This window comes from Nomascus leucogenys, chromosome 6 (genome assembly GCF_006542625.1).
Source record: "Nomascus leucogenys isolate Asia chromosome 6, Asia_NLE_v1, whole genome shotgun sequence".
NCBI lineage: Eukaryota > Metazoa > Chordata > Mammalia > Primates > Hylobatidae > Nomascus > Nomascus leucogenys.
Window position 1 is genome coordinate 81,838,269 of NC_044386.1, and position 17,764 is coordinate 81,856,032.

At 39.7% G+C, this 17,764-nt stretch overlaps 1 protein-coding gene across 4 annotated transcripts in view; it reads left to right on the forward strand.

The window, feature by feature from the left end:
• The window catches only part of TLN2 (talin 2), a 460,005-nt gene that overhangs the window by 260,603 nt on the left and 181,638 nt on the right, over positions 1 to 17,764 (forward strand). For 3 of the 4 annotated variants that reach the window (XM_030814511.1, XM_030814513.1, XM_030814512.1), the window contains exons 4-8: positions 2,471 to 2,568; positions 4,393 to 4,522; positions 5,550 to 5,702; positions 8,213 to 8,355; positions 10,038 to 10,165. In XM_030814511.1, the coding sequence (XP_030670371.1) occupies positions 2,471 to 2,568; positions 4,393 to 4,522; positions 5,550 to 5,702; positions 8,213 to 8,355; positions 10,038 to 10,165 (652 nt within the window). Of the gene's footprint in view, positions 1 to 2,470; positions 2,569 to 4,392; positions 4,523 to 5,549; positions 5,703 to 8,212; positions 8,356 to 10,037; positions 10,166 to 17,764 lie in introns of those variants that run through there. The other variant, XM_030814514.1, reaches the window with a different exon arrangement.

Here is a 17,764-nt window from a genome sequence, read left to right on the forward strand (position 1 = left end):
TGCCCGGCAACTTGACCCTCCCATGCATGAGGATTATGCTCTGCAGTTTACAGATCACATTCTCATGTATCATCTCATTGTCCCAAGAAAGTGCAAATGAAGCTGCCCTAACAATATTGGCGGTGCGTGTCCTAAGCCCTGTTTCCCATGCATGAATGCTTTCCACTGCCATTGGAACCCAGGGCAGGTCTTATATTTCAAGTTTTTTTACAGGAACTTTATAAATTTTATCTCAAACCTTAAAAAAAAAAACACATTTGTGATATATGTTTTGTTTGAAGTTTGGCTAAATCACTCATCCCCGTTAATCTGAGTTTAAACAAAAGACACTTGTACCATTTTATTTTCCCCTTCCCTTTGTCTTCTGTCTATGTGTCTTTCTTTTATTTAGTATTTGACAGGCAGTTGAGAAATTGGATCCCTTCCAAGTCAATAAGTCTTTAGGTGAAAGTGGGATGAAACTTATCTTAAAAATGGAAAGAATAGGCCAAGCATGGTGGCTCACAGCTGTAATCCAAGCACTTTGGGAGGCCAAGGCAGGAAGATCGCTTGAGCCCAGGAGTTAGAGAACAGCCTAGGCAACAGGGTGAAACCCTGTCTCTACTAAAGTCTGAAAAATTAGCTGAGTGTCGTGGTATGCGCCTGTAGTCTCAGCTACTGGGGAAGTCGAGGCAGGAAAGTAGCTTCAACCCAGGAGTTTATGGCTGCAGCAAGCCATGATCCAACCACTGCACTCCAGCCTGGGTGACGAAGCGAGACCCTGACTCAAAAAAAAAAAAAAAAAAAAAAAAAAAAAAAAAAAAAAAAAAAGGAAGAATAAAAATCAAACATCACAACAAGGGTAATTATAAATACAAAAATATCTTCTTGAAAAGATCTGCTTCTCATAAAATTGTTTTTGGTCTAAAACATGATGATGATGATGATGATGATGATGATGATTTTTTTTTTTTTTTTTTTTTTTTGAGATGGAATCTCACTCTTGTTGCCCAGGCTGGAGGGCAATGATGTGATCTTGGGTCACTGCAACTTCCACCTTCCGAGTTCAAGTGATTCTCCTGCCTCAGCCTCCCAAGTAGCTGGGATTACAGGTGCACGCCACCACACCCAGCTAATGTTTTGTATTTTTAGTAGAGATGGGGTTTCACCATGTTGGCCAGGATGGTCTTGAACTCCTGACCTCTGGTGATCCTCCTGCCTCGGCCTCCCATAGTGCTGGGATTACAAGCGTGAGCCACCACGCCTGGACAATTATTATTTTTTGAGACAGGGTCTCACTCTGTCACTGAGGCTGGAGTGCAGTGGCCCCATCACACTTCACTGCAGCCTCAACCTTCCAGGCTCAAGTGATCCTCTCGCCTCAGCCTCCTGAATAGCTGGGACTACAGGTACACACGCCACCACACCCGGCTAATTTTTGTATTTTTTGTAGATACAAGGTCTTGCTATGTTGCCCAGGCTGGTCTCAAACTCCTGTGCCCAACTGATCCACCCATCTCTCAAAGTGCTAGGATTACAGGCATGAGCAACTGTGCCCCCTGGCTATTAAAACATTATTTATGCTATTAGTAGTGTTTCTGGATTACTCAGAAATAAGGTTTGCTACATCTCTAACTTTACTATTTGGTTGTCCAGTCATTTCTGGTGCCTTTACTTTTCTGTTCCCTTTTTCTGTCGGATTTTTTTTTTTGGTGGTAGGTAGGGAGCTTGATTGCTATATAGTGCTGGTGAAGGTGTAAACCTTTAAAGATTTTGAAGTTGCTTTTCTAAGAAACAGCAGGAGCTCTTACCCTCATCTGGGTCTCAGAAGAAAGAGACAAATTTTGGGGTAGGAAATGGTACTGTTCCTCTCCTGCCACCCCACCCCCTTCGTACTTCCTATGTCAGATTAAGGGGTTCCTGCAGAGAACACCAAATTTAATTTTGCACCTTTTACATAATTTGTTGGTGGTCGGGGGCAGAGGCCTCATCTCACAAGGAACTCCTACCTCTCTTTTACACTGCTCAGTTGGGATGATGGAGGGGTCACTGGAGACGTAAAGGCTTCATTTGTCCCCCTTTGCCTGAGTGGCCTTGGGCATAGGTGGTCACTTCCTTAGTTTCTTCACCACTGTCTTGTCATTCTCCATGGGATGTTGGTCTGGTTTTTATAGCAAGGGATAGAGAACAAGCTCAAATTCAGTTAGAAATTTGGACTGCTTCTAAGTTTTCCTACGTTTTAGACACAACTACAGCCCACCGGTTTGAGGAAACACGGACCTTATTTGTGGGCGTTGCTTCTGCAACTCAACTCTTACTCCTCCAGATCTGCTCCAGCCCCGACGGCTGCTTGTGTTGTCAAAACGAAACATTTCTGTCTGGTGAAGGAGAACACCCACATCCTTGCCGAGTCAGCAGGCTCAGGGCCTGGAAGTCAGTGATGGCTTCATCACCACTTTGCCTTCTGTTTTTCTTCTCATTTATATTTCAGCTTCTGACTATGGACTGTTTCTTTCGGATGAAGACCCCAGGAAAGGGATTTGGCTGGAAGCGGGCAGAACACTGGATTACTACATGTTGCGGAATGGGGTATGCTGCCAATCCCAGTGCTGTTTCTTCATCCCTTTGTCCCTGGGCCTTCTTCCATAGACGCCAACACGGTTACGCTATTTTGATTCAAGGGCATCTTATTAATAGTTCGATGCATTGTACTTCGTAAGGGCTGTTCAGGTGGTGATAGAAAATGTCAGCTATCCAAATTCTTGAGATTCCATAGAAGGATTGAAGCAGTTCGAGGTTAGTATTTTAAGTAGTTTCTACTTGTCCTTGTTGGATTTGGTAATTGTGAGATAAGATACAGCATCTTACTGTAAGTATGGAAGAGAGATTCCTATGCCTGGTGATGGGAAGTAAGAACAGATGAGAGGGAAAAATGAAATATAACCCTAACAGTAGCTAGAGACTGAATATTAGTGTTTTGTTTTTGAAAAAGAAACTTCAATTTGAGATGTGAGTTCAATAATGATCAGTAGTAGTAACAGCAACAACAAAAATGGTTGTGTTATGGAAGTAGGGAGAAGTAATGAGTAAAAACATATTAAACATTTTGTTCAGCTTAACCTCCAAGATACCAGGTTTTGGTATGTAGGGTGAAGTGGACCCATCAGATTGATGGGTATTCCATAAAGTAAGAGTGAAATATGTGATGCCAATTAATTTGGATAAGAAATTAATAGTTTAGTTTTAGGAAGTTCATACTTCTAGTTTTAGGAAGTGTAGTAAACCAGTTACTTAAAAATATCCCCCAGACATGTTACCCCTGTTTGGTCTTGTCATTAATGTATTTTAACACATCTTTTGAAAATCACTACTACTGTGGTACTCCACCACTGTGAGGAATGATGAGGATGCTATTTATGTCTTTCATTATTTCTAATATATAAGGTAAAATGTATTTACAGTAAAAATTAAAAATATTTTTATATGCAAATAGTAAAGACATAGAGATAGTAAAAATTGCTTATGACAGTGTTAAAAGATAATTGGAGACACACACTGCTGTCTTTTTAAAAGGCAAGTAGTCACCTCTCTCTGCTAATTCTCCTTAGAGCAGATCATTTCCAGCCTTTCAGGAGGTCATTCTCTACTTTCATTTCGCTGAGGATAGTTTTCAGTAACTGTAAGGCATAAGTGTGCCTTCTTTGGGTACAATTTCCCTATCAAATTTTTAAGAAATCTTTATGAAAGCAGTTATTTAGCACTGGAGAAAAAATTGAAGGTGACTCTAGGTGACAGATATAGAATGTTCAGTACACTATTTTTTCAACATTGTGCCGTGTTTGGAATTTTTCATAAGAAAATTGTTGGGAAAAAAATTGAAGATAGCCTAAGAGAATATAGATAGACTGTATATGGAAATAATGAAAGAAACCAGACTTCACAAGTTCTTTAATAAAATTTTAATTACTGGTCAAAACAAACAAGAAATAATCTGTATAGCTTTCAAGCCAGTAGGGATAGGAGGGAAGAAATGCAGATATCTTGACCATTAAAATAGGGGAAGTGCAGGGCAGCTTATGGAAACAAAATGAAAAGAAGGTATGGAATAAGATATGGTAAACACTTTTAAATATATTAGGCATCATACCGAATGTAAGTAAATGAAATGCAGCAGTAAACAGAGATTCTCATTGAATGGAATTTTGTTGTAAGTCCAGGTCTATACTATCTCTAAAAGACATAGTGGCAACAATCCCCTGAAAACTTTGAAAGGTTTTCCAAGATGTTTTAGAAGAAAGGGGAAATCAGAGTCTACTCTGATTTTTTTTAAATTCATTTTTTAAAGAAAAGTGTTCAAGTTTGTTATTTATTTTCCCCACACAGTGTGAAATTTGTGTGTGGTTTGTGCTCTAGGATATTTTGGAATATAAAAAGAAACAGAGACCTCAGAAAATCCGGATGCTGGATGGATCTGTGAAGACAGTAATGGTGGATGATTCCAAGACTGTGGGGGAGCTGCTGGTCACTATTTGTAGCAGAATAGGTGAGCATTTATACACCTTCATTGTATCTTTTGCTTAGTTTTTAATTACAGGCCTCTTCTTTTTTCCACCTGCATTTGATCTCTAGGCAACTTTGAATATGTCTTAACACGCCGAGTTCTGCCCGATCCCCAGAGGGTGTGTCCATTCTCCCAACTCGCCAATCCATGAAACATTTGGACTTCTCACTAAGTCACAGTGGAGGGCTTTCATTTCCCTCTCCAAAACAAGATTTTCAAATGGAAAGTCATGTGTAATTCAGCCTTCTGCCCATTGCTGCCTTCTATTCTATATGAGCACTCTAGATGTTCACTATCTCCTTGAGTACTTATGATACAGCCCACATGATTGATTATTAGTCAGTCTTTCTTCTTGTGGCTTCTGTTAGTCTCCCCAGAGAACAAGTCTGCCTCCTTTCTAATGAAGCCCTTCAAATATTTGAAGAAAATAGACTTGCCTATCTTAGTTTTCTCTTCATGCAAAGGAAGCCTGGTTCCTTCGGACACTTCTTGTTTGACACTGTCCTGCCTTCTTCTGCATGACCTCTTCTATGGTGGTGTTTCCCAAAAATTATTATAGATGAGAGAATTGAATGTGACATAAGTTTTACTGTAAGCGTGACTTCTTTGGGCACGATTTCACTACTACATTTTTAGGAAACCTTTATGAAAGGAATTACTTAGCACTGGAGATTCTGTATTGTAGTGATGATAACCCTGTGAAAATGTAGGAAGGCTTTCAAAGACATTTTGGAAGAAAGAGGAAATCAGAGTCTGATTTTTAAAAATTCGTTTTTGAAAAAACAGTGTTCAAGTTTGTTACCTGTTTTCCCCCACAGTGTGAATATGACTTAACTAGCTGAAGCTCCTTCATTTAAGTTGATGTGGCCACCTCCCTGACCCTCACATTTGTAAGGCCGTTTCTGGTTCTTTGCCGCCAGGAGCTCCTTGGAATATCACAGGCCTTAGGCTGGAAGAGGTTGACAGCAATTTAATTATTTATAATTATAACCTAATTTCCAATGTTTAGGAATAACAAATTATGAAGAATACTCCTTAATCCAAGAAACTATTGAAGAAAAGAAAGAGGAAGGAACGGGCACACTCAAAAAAGACAGGACACTGTTACGAGATGAGAGGAAGATGGAGAAGCTGAAGGCCAAGCTGCACACAGATGATGACTGTAAGTGTTTGCAGAGGAAGCATGGTACAGACACACAGGCTTTGCTAAGCCTCACTTCCCTCCCACCATCCATATGACCCAGGACAGGATTTTTGGTTTTTGTTTTTAAAACTCTATTTAAAAAAAGTAGGCTGGGCTCAGTGGCTCACTTCTATAATCCCAGTATTTTAGGAGGCCGAGGCAGATGGATTACCTGAGGTCGGGTTTGAGACCAGCCTGGCCAATATGGTGAAACCTCATCTCTACTAAAAACACACAAAAAATTAGCTGGGCGTGCTGGTGCATGCCTATAGTCCCAGCTACTCAGGAGGCTCAGGCAGGAGAATCACTTGAACCTGGGAGGTGGAGGTTGCAGTGAGCTGAGGTCACACCATTGCACTCCAGCCTGGGTGACAGAGTGAGACTCTGTCTCAAAAAATAAATAAATAAAAATTAAAAAAAAAGTAACTGTAATACCATTTCACATCGAAAGAAATATCTTAATATCAGATATACAAATCATGTTCACATTTTCTTCATTATCGTCTAAAAATTTTTTTAATAGTTTGAACTGGGATCCAAATAAGGTTGAACAAGTTAATTAGTTAATTAATTTGTTTTACTAAGTGTCTTTCCATCTCTCTTTTTTTAATTGACTGATACTAATGATGTATATTTATGGGATGCAGTGTGATATATCTATGTAGACATCGAAGAAGGATTCAGTGAAGCTAATTAACATATCCATCACCTCACCAATGTATCTTTTTTTGTGGCAAGATTGTTAAAAATCTATTGTTAGCATTTTTGAAATATATAATACATTATTATTAACTGTGGTCACCACTCAGTGTGATAGTGCATGTCTTTTTGCAGCTTTTGTGTATGTGAAGAAACCAGATTGTTAGTTGTACAGCATTTCATACAGTCTGGATTTTCTTCATTGCATACCTATGGTGTCATTTAACATGTTCCTCTGTCCCTTTTAATTCCTTAGATCCAGAGGCTTGAATAGATTTAAGTGTTTGTGTTTCTTTTAATAAAGATGCTTTCTTCAGTGGTGATATGCACTTCCATCAGGAAGTGTTTCTGGTTTTCTTTTTTGGGGGGATGTTTAACATCCATCAGTGACCATTGCCTTAGGCCCATCATTTCCTTAGATGTTGAAAATAGTAATAGTGGGTTGGGTGCGGTGGCTCGTGCCTGTAATTCTAGCACTTTGGGAGGCTGAGGCGGGTGGATCACTTGAGGTCAGGAGTTTGAGACCAGCCTGACCAACATGGTGAAACCCTATCTCTGCTTAAAAATACAAAAATTAGCTGGGTGTGGCGGCACATGCCTGTAATCTCAGCTATGCGGGAGGCTGAGGTAGGAGAATCACTTGAACCCAGGAGATGGAGGTTGCAGTGAACTGAGATTGTGCCACTGCACTCCAGCCTGGGTGACAGAGCGTGACTCTGCCTCAAAAAAAAAAAAAAAAAAAAAAAGGTAATAGAATTCTGTTATTGGAAAGTCATTTTCTACACCTACACAGTTAATATATGGAAAAGCCAGCACATAACCCCATGTGTCCCTAAAGCCCATGCTGTTTGCACCTTGCTGCCTGACCCTCCACTGAAAGGGTCTTAATTTATTATCCAGTCCACCTAGACTTCTTGGCCTCTTTTCTCCTTTCATTGTATTTGTTCTTGTGGCTGTATCGGGATGACATCATTATTGCCATTGTGTTTATTGATCTTCTGTGAGGCTCTCATTTCCTCTGACCCTTTCTGTGTTTTTTTTTTCTTTCTGCCTAATTTGATTTGCAGTTATATACTTCTTTCCAAGAGACTTTAGTAGAAAAATCCCAAGGGTTTATTATTATTTGCAAAATACTCTCCCAGATACAGTGGGAGATGTGGGAGACACGTTTTGTGTACTCAAGTTGCTTATAATCTAGAGACACTGGTGATAAGGACTTAACCCATAATGTGTTTGAAGCCCAGAGAGGAGTGTTGGAGTGAGAGCTGTGAAAGTGTAGAGGAGAGTGATCGAATCCTGTACACATAGATGTGAGGACAGGGTTCTCAGAATGGCTGAGATTTAAGCTGGCCCATGGCACAGTTCTGCCAGCCCCCATTTAGTGTTGTCTCCGCTACTCCCTCCATACTTTCATTTTCTTCCTCTTTTCTGCTTGAGGTCAGAGGTAACTTACTATGCTCAGAGCCTCTAAATCACTTTATTAGCTGAGACTGGAGTATCTGCCCTCCACTCTGCCACTGGAGAGGCAGCATATTATACATTCATTGTAGTGCTTTAGCTATAACTTTAGGAATGGCTGGGAATTTTCTCCCTCATTTCCATTTTGGCTGGTCCTTTGGTAGATGTGAAATTATTTTGCAAAGCTTAAAAACCACAGTTCTAATACAAGAAGTAACTATAACTAAGTATCAGAGTTATAGAAATCTGCATCACACTGCTCTTTTGGTAAATTCCCTTTAGTTAAGAGGAAAAATAAACACAGTTCTCTTATATGTCTTGTTGTGTTGCAGTAAATTGGCTGGATCACAGCCGAACATTCAGAGAACAAGGAGTAGATGAAAACGAAACGTTGCTGCTTAGACGGAAGTTCTTTTACTCTGATCAGAATGTAGATTCGAGAGACCCTGTGCAGCTGAACTTGCTTTATGTTCAGGTACAGTATTTACTGCTCAGACACCGAGGTTGATGAGATTGCAGGAAGCTCCTGGCTGTGTCTTGTGGCGAGCAGGAGGGCGGCGCTGGCTTCTGCCACGTTTATGGCGTCGTTTCCAGCAGGCGCTGCTCGTGGGTCCCCTCATGTGTTTGGTTGTGGTGCAGGTTGATATTCTGGATGAGCAGCTGACCATCCGGAGTAGGGCCTCCCTATGGCTTCCCAGATTGTGTCCTGGTAGCCAACACTGTGTCCCTCTCTGCCGGGCTTTGAGAGACAGCTGTATTTCACTTAACTGGCCCACCATTTCAAGTGTACTAAAGGTTTCTTAGCTGGCATCTTAGAATGCAAGAGAATATTGGTCAGAAAATCAGGACTTCTCATTAACTGGAAGATATCCTCTCAATAACCTTTCATGTCTTTACCCTTAACTAATTGTTAAAACTGACAAGTCATTTAACATGTCTGAGTTGCAGTTTCCCAGTATGTAAGATGTGCATTGCACTAGATTGTCCCTAAGGTTTCTTGTGGCTCAAGGAAAACATCATCCATCTTTGTCCTCTCCTACCAGCTTCCTTTCCTTCCCTCCCTCCCTTTCCTCTCCTTATTTATCCATCTGTCTGCCCATAGAAATAATGTAGGGGTTGGCAAACTACAGTCATGCCTTTTGCCTGTACTTGTGAATAAAGTTTTATTGGAACACAGTTTATGTATTCAAGTATTACATATTGACAAATCCCCTTGAGGGTTATGTAATTGTTACACATATCTTCTGTGGCTGTTCTCGCATTCTGGTGACAGAACTCAGTAGTTGTGACAGAGACTGTGTGGCCCAGGAGGTTTGAAATGTTTACTATTTGGCCTTTAGAGAAGTTTCCTGACCCGTGAGTTAGTGGATGGAAGGATGGCGTGGAAAGAGGGCTGAGAGGAAAGATGTGGGGAGGCCAAAAGGAGAGAGATAGCAGGGCAGTGAAAAGATGCTTGTTGGCTTAAGGCTTAGAGTGATAGCTTGGAGTGTCCATCTTAGGGTGATCTGGGGGTCATTTAGAGAAAGGAAAGGCAGAAGCGGGGGGGGAAGCAACAGCAGTGATGGATGGAGAACTGGGAGGAGGAGGAGTTCAGACACAACAAGCTCCCCATTTTAGGATGCATTCGCTTGTCATTCCCCCTGCTGTCTTGAGTATTGAGTTCTTGTCTGTATGTGTGTGTGTGCCTATCGCCTTTCTTTCTCTTCTTCTATTACATTGGTTTTTATCTGGGGATGGGGGTTGGGTTGATTTTACCTCTAGATATTTGATTAGCTAGCTTTATGATTTAGGATTGTAAAAAGTACACTGTATTTGTCTTTCGGCCTCTTTGAAGCTGATCATTTCATATGAGTTTCCTTTGCCTCTTTTTTATAATCACTTCTGCCTTTCTGGACCATCATCAAACTTCGCTTTTGCTGTACCGGACACCTCTAATGTTTTCCGTCTACAGGCCATTTTAGACAAAGGTTTGTTTTTCTTTTGCCTTAGTTTTCTCCCATGTGGTGATCATCCACTGTGTCCTGCACATGTCACCGTGGGTCAGCTGGCACTGTCCCCTGCTCCACAGAGGGTGTGCTGGACCATGGGAATGTGTCAGTGGAGAGAACGTGTCACTCCCCGAAGCCTCTGATGCTTTTCCTTCCTCTTGTGTTTCAGGCTCGGGATGACATCCTGAATGGCTCTCACCCTGTCTCCTTCGAGAAAGCTTGTGAGTTTGGTGGATTTCAAGCCCAGATACAATTTGGACCTCATGTGGAACATAAACACAAACCTGGATTTTTAGAGTAAATGACATTTTGTTTCTCTTTTTTCTCTTTTCTCCTGTCTTCTTTCTCTTTCACCTTTTTATTTTTGAGCTAGGTATCTAAGATCATACCCTAATTTCAATCAGTTGTGAGAATGCTAGCTTTTCTTCCATCGAGTAGATGACCAAATTTGCAGATTTTAGAGAAAGCAAGAGAAATTCAGTTTTTCTTGCTGAATAGAAATTCAGTGATCTGTGTTCCCCTCCACCCTTTTTTTTTCCTTCTACTTCGTCTTAGTGAAGAGGAAAGTAAAAAAATAAAAAACACTCCAGTAGGGCCAAGGTGTGAACGCCAATGGGGGGGGTTGGGGGGAGGACATGAGCTTTCCTGTAGGATGTGCCAATCAGCATGAGATGTGTCCAGTAGGCCATTCTTGGTATTGTGCATTCGTTGTATTGTTTCAAGTGTATCACAGGGAGAGGATAACGGAGAGGCTTCTTTGGCCCTTGACCCCAGTTTCACTTTGGTGGAAAGTAATTGGGACCAGAGTATGCCTTTGAGTAAGAAGAAAACTTAACTTTTCTTCTGGTGGCAGAGAATGCCTGGCCAATATGCTGTTTGGTCTAAACTGAGTTGTTAACCCCCCAAAAAGCAAACCTCTTCCCTTGGGTTAGTGAATCCCAGGGAGCCTTTACAAGGTGATGCCGTGTCCTGCAGTGTGCCACACATTGTGAGCCTGAGGCTGAGGATGGCTCTGAGCAGTTCCTACCACCTACTTAGTTCTGTATTCTCCAAATGAGTCATACTGCCGGGTGTTCCTCAGGGCCCGCTTTTACCCCAGCAGTCTGGCTTCCTTCCTCAGGAACCTCGGGAAGCTTCGCCTTCTGTTCCGCCACCTATCAAAGGCCATGTGCACAAGTTCCTTTGGCAGTTTCCACGTTCCCACCTTCTAGCCTCACAGCTGGCCCCTCAGATACAACTGATGTCATCAGCCTGAGGATTATGGCCACGGATATTGAGGAATAAACACCAAGAGCTAGTGAGGCCTTGGAGGAAACAACATTTTGTTTCTGTTTCTAGAGTGACTGGTGACAAATAGAAAATGGAGGCAAGATTGATGAATAAAAAAAAATGGAAATAAAACGTTTACCTATTTTTGGGCATTTGTAGCTGTGAATCTGTCTCCTGGTAGGAAGGCGATCTGAATGTAGCCATTCACCAGGTTCCTATATTGATGACGATGCCACCCTGGTCATTTTATTAGTGCACTTTCTCCGTAGCCCAGGGGCAACTAGTTCTCAGGACTGCCTTGTGAATTGAGAACATAGTATTTTATTTGATACATATGGAAGAAGCAGGAGAGAGAGAAGTGGCTTATTCACAGTTACTTAAAGAGGTTCTTCACAAATAGCTTCTGACTTCTAACACCGGGCTCTCATTTTCAAAGGCATTCCTACTTTCAGTGAAAGGCAAGTTGCCCCTTTCACTGGTCTCCCACTATGCAGCAAAGGTACTTAAAACTGGGATTACAAGGTGCTTTGGTCTATTTCCTAGTATGATGGGTCCTACCAACCAAATCATCGTGAACGTTACTGTACAGCTGGCTGCCTGTGTCGAGATTACAAACTAATATCAAAGCATTGGTATTGGTCTTAAAATTATGTACTGCAGTTTGTGGTCCTATTGAATGCTACACACTCACACTCCAGCAACAGTATTCTTCTCTTAATAATCTGAGACCACAAGAGTTAAGCAATTGCATTGAGTTTGTTTCTTTTTTTCTAAGATTATAATATCAAGTTTATGCCTGTAGTGGTACCTGTACCCTTATTTAGATTCCAAATTAAAATAAGGTGGTTTTGCCTGGTGGCAATTATTTTTCCTTATGAATTTGATTTACTTTTTAATTAGGCCAAATTAGGTAATGAGGCATTTTTACTTAATGTAGATATTTAATTGTGTACATTATTGCTTATACCACGCAGGTAAAATTTCTTGAGGATATAAGTCCCTTCTTAATTACAACAAAACAGTGAGGCCACATTTTGCTGATTTGCGAGTTGGATTGTCAGGTCCTGTTTTTGCCTGGGCTGTTCCTGGTGACTGGCTGGGCTCTCTTTTGCAGCCTTTATATCTTTACCATTCTAGCTTTCACATGTGCGATCTGCTTAAACAGTTTAGGGTTTTAAAATAATAATGAGAAGGTTGGACTTGTGATAGCCATGCTGAAGATGCAAGCCCCAGAAATTTCAGTTACATAGTTTCTGAGGCGGGTACATAGGGGGTTATCTTTTAATTTTTTGAAAATTTGCTCAGCATTTTTGCTCAGAGTCGCAATATGGACATTTTTTATGAGATTCGCGTCGAACTTTCTTCAGACTCTCCAGTGATTTCTGGATTTGGTACTTTAGTGAAGGTACTCATTTAGAATAATGCAAATCGTCAGAGCCTGAAAGATTTTCAGAGTTTTCAGGGATTTAAGGATTATTTAATATATCCGTCTACTTTATTGATGGGGAGAATAAGTGCTAGAGAGAGACAGAGACAAGGCCCAGAACAGTCAAGTGCAGGGAGCCAGAAAAAAGCCAGTTCTGCTAGATTGAGTCTGATATGCTTTATCTATATGACAGTTTTCCTCAGGTCACCTTCAGGGGGTCCTAAGAAGGGCCATTTTATTGGTGCATGAAGTAAAAACAACACATAATCTAGTAATCAGGTATTTGCTTTATGCTTTTCTGTGTTGAGAAAATGCTTGCAGAAAATATGCCATGTGATTTGGATTTTTGTACAAATGTGTGGGGTTCATGTGAAATTTTGTTACCTATATATGAGCCTGGTGTTTTTCTTTAACTCATTGAGGACTTGCAGATGTGTTTTATTGTGCCAGGTGTAGGGAAGATACAAGGGAGATATTATATACTAATTCCTTGCTGTTTTCGAATCTACAGTCTGTGTGGCAGATAAGTATATGAAATGGTTATTATGCAGAACCAAAACTTGGCTCTGATCATTTCAACAAAGTCCAACTTTTTAACTGTATTTTAAGTGCAGGATGGTCTATTCAGGAAGTAGACTATGGAGACTACTATGGATTGTTTCTAAAAAGGTGGGAAGGGTATCATGCAAGACGCAATGTTGATTAAAGAAATTGACAAAGTAGAAGGTCAATCTAAAGAAGAATTGACTTAAAACGGCAACAACAAAACATAATCATGACTAATTTCTAGATGCTTAAAAACACTGTGGAAAACTTTAAGAAGTGGTCATAGTAAAAGCCTTCTATATTTTATTGAAGAAGATGAGAGTTACTGGTAAACTTCAGATCTTAAATCAAGTGTACATGACAAAATTGAAAGTGACTCTAGGTGACAGAGAATGTTAGTACACTATTTTTTCAACATTGTGACGTGTTTGGAATTTTTCATAAGAAAATTGTTGGGAAAAAATTGAAGATAGCCTAAGAGAATATAGATAGACTGTATATGGAAATAATGAAAGAAACCAGACTTCACAAGTTCTTTAATAAAGTTTTAATTACTGGTCAAAACAAACAAATAATCTGTATAGCTTTCAAGCCAGTAGGGGTAGGAGGGAAGAAATGCAGATAGCTTGACCATTAAAATAGGAGATGTGCAGGGTGGCTTATGGAAACAAAGTGAAAAGAAGGTGTCGAATAAGATATGGTAAACACTTTTAAATATATTAGGCATCATACCAAATGTAAGTAAATGAAATGCAGCAATTAATAAACAGAGATTCTCATTGAATGGAATTTTGTTGTAAGTCCAGGTCTATACTATCTCTAAAAGACACACTTTTAGACAAAGAACAGAGAGAATGACAGAGAAAAGTTTAAATGCATTGAAACTGATAAACCAGGAAATTTCTACTTAAATCAAAATGTAGCTGCTGGAGCAGCTACATTTGGTGTTACACAAAATAGACTCTAAGGCAAACAAAGCATAAGTCGAGATAAGATTATAAAGATAGAAGGGCTAACTTATCAAGATACTAAATAATTGTGAACCTGTATATGTGCCTAACACTGCCTTAAATGTATATAAAGGAAAAATAGACTGTATTGCAAAAATTTCAGATATGCAATTTTAGTGAAGTAATTTAACATACTTCCCTCAGTGAATGATTAGTAGAACAAGATAAAAATAGAAGAAATAAGATATTTAAAAGAAAGTAATGAAATAGAAACCACAGACAATCAATAAAACCAAAAGCTGGTTCTTTAAAAAACTTAATAAACCTTGGGTAAATTTGATCAAGAAAAACAAAAGAAGAAAAAGGCAAAATAAGGTGAAGAGATGTTAAAAAGCAGTTGAGAATGTGATAAACTAGGAAAATTTAGAAAACATGGATAATTAGAAAATTGAAATAAATCTACAATCTTGAAAGAAATTGACTTATCAATTTAAAAGATACCAATCAAAAAACAACAAACACTAGGCCCAGGTTATTTCAGAAAATAAAAAAGTAAAGCTCCTCACCTTAATTTGAAACTAGCAGAACTGTAATACCAAAATGAATACAGACAATAGAAAGCTTTTAAATTGAATATAGATGTCTTCCTCATAAAAGTTAATCAAATATTAACTAAGTCCAACATGACATGTGCGTGTGTAAGTGCAAGTTATAACTAAATAGTGTTTCTTTAAAGGAGGCAAAATTCATTTAACAAATAATTTGTTGAGTGCCTTCTATGTGGTAGACACTAGACACTGGAGATACAGCAGTGAAAAACACAGTCAAACATTTCTGCCCTCGTGGAACTTAAATTCTAGTGCAGAAAGGAAGATGATAACTAATAAGCAAGTAAAATACATAATATATTAATGATGATGAATGCCAAGATAAAAAGGCAGAAAGGGGGAATAGGGAGTTGGTGTATTTTAGGGATTGAGAGAGTTTTTTTTTTTTTTTTTTTTTTTTGGAGACGGAGTCTCGCCCTGTCGCCCAGGCTGGAGTGCAGTGGCATGATCTCGGCTCACTGCAAGCTCTGCCTCCCGGGTTCACTCCATTCTCCTGCCCGGGTTCACTCCATTCTCCTGCCTCAGTCTCCCGAGTAACAGGGACTACAGGTGCCCGCCACCACACCCGGCTAATTTTTTGTATTTTTAGTAGAGACGGGGTTTCACCATGTTAGCCAGGATGGTCTCCATCTCCTGATCCTCCTGCCTCGGCCTCCCAAATTGCTGGGATTACAGGCTTCAGCCACAGCGCCGGGCCTTGAGAGAGAATTTGACATTTTCGAATGGATTACCAAGAGACACATCTTCACAGTAGAAAATGTGTTTATATAGTTTACCATGTTTGATTTTTTTTTAAAAGACTGTGTGATTGTCTTAATTACTGGAGAGAAAGAATTTCATAAAATAAAATAATCTTGATGACAAAAAGAAAAACTTCATGGCATGCCAGAAATTCATGAAAACCTTCTTAGTCTAAACAAGTATGATAATTAATAGTTTAATATTAATTCCCTTTAATGTCCATAAGGATGCCTGCTATCAGTGCTTCTTATCAACACGATACTAAATATCCTAATGAGTGCAATAAGGAAAGAAAAAGAGCTCAACCATATCAGGATTGGATAAACTGTCATTGGTTGCAGGTGATAGGATTATCTACATAGATAATCAGTCAGTCTATAGAGAACCTTACTAGAATTAACAAGACTTTTAAGCGTGGTCTTTAGGAAAAAAAAAAAATCAACATATAATAGCAAATAGTATTCCCATACAAATCAACAAAGAGGAAATATAATTGAAAAAAGGGAGTTACCTTTTATAGTAGTTACAAAAAGTATAATTTACCTAAGAAGACAGCTTTCCAATGATCTCCAGGATCTCACCAATAAAATGATAAACGTTTATTGAAGAGCATAAAAGGAAGTCTGAGTAAATGCTATGTTATTGCTGTGTTAATGGGTAGGAAGACTTGTATCAGGTAAAGTACTTCTACCCAAACTTACAGATTCAGTTCAATTCCAGTCACTTACGTAATAATGAGAAAACTTTTTCTTAAAATAGACATCTCAATAAAGCTGTTAAAAATTAATATGAACTAGTCAAGGCTCAAGAATGGTAAAGGCTAATTGAAGATATATGAAGGACTCATACAACTACCACAATTTTTATAAAGGTAAAGTAATTAAAACACTACATTAGTTTCATAAGGTGGTATAGTAATTCAAAAGATTGATAAATTTGCCTTTATTAAAATATCTTATTAGGAAAAGACCTCATGAAGAATAAAGCTCCAAACTGGAAAAAGAAATTTGCGTATTTGCAATGCATACTCCAAGATCAGATTAATATCCAGAAGATGCTAAAAAAGAAAAAAAAATCTAAGAAAAAGATCACCCAGGATATCAGTACGTACTTTGAAGAGAAGGAAATGTAGTTGACTTATAAAGACATGAAAAGATGTTTAACTTAGTAAGTGATTCAGAAAATGCAAAATCAAAAGGGACAGAGCATTTCATGTCTCTCAGATGGGCATACATTTAAATGTGTGAAGACACCAAGGTTCTTTATAGAGGAAACAAGGTATTTCAGAATATGAATCTTTGTATTTAAAAATATATACACAAAGAGAAACCGGATGTATTATTGTTTATAGGCACAAGGAGATATAGGAAGATATTAAAATATCTGTGGAAACTAACTTCAAAAAAGTGACGGCTGGGCACGGTGGCCCATGCCTGTAATCCCAGCACTTTGGGAGGCCGAGGCGGGTGGATCACTTGAGGTCAGGAGTTCGAGACCAGCCTGACCAACATGGAGAAACCCTGTCTCTACTACAGATACAAAATTAGCTGGGCGTGGTGGTGCATACCTGTAATCCCAGCTACTCGGGAGGCTGAGGCACGAGAATCACTTGAACCTGGGAGGCGAAGGTTGCAGTGAGCTGAGATTGCACCATTGCACTCCAGCCTGGGCAACAAGGGGGAAACTGTCTCAAAAAAAAAAAAAAAAAGTGGCTACCTAATAAAGAAAGGATATGGGATTTCCACTAATTCTGTAATCTCTACTTTAATAACAGAAGAGAAGTAGCAATCATAAAGCAGATATGACAACATGTCAACATGTATTTCTCCTTGGCGGTAGGTATATACGTTATAAGGCATATACTTTTCTATAATTTGAAATGTTTCACACTTAACTTTTTTTTGTTGTTGTTGTTGAGACAAGGTGTCAGTCTGTCACCCAGGCTGGAGTGCAGTGGCGCCATCTCAGCCTCCACCTCTCTGGTGCAAGCAGTCCCCTCACCTTAGCCTCTCAAGTAGCTGGGACTTCAGGCATGTACCGTCATGCCCAGCTAACTTTTGTATGGGGTCCCAGTTTGGTGCCCAAGCTGGTCTCGAACTCCTGGGTTCAAGCGATCCACCCTCTTCAGCCGCCCAAAGTGCTGGGATTACAGGCTTGAGACAGCACACCCAGCTCACTTAACTTTTTCTTTTTCTTTTTTTTTTTTTTTTTTTTTTTGAGATGCAGTCTCACTCTGTCGCCTGGGCTGGAGTGCAATAGCACTATCTCAGCTCACTGCAAGCTCCGCCCCCCGGGTTCATGCCATTCTCCTGCCTTAGCCTCCCGAGTAGCTGGGACTACAGGCACCCACCACCAC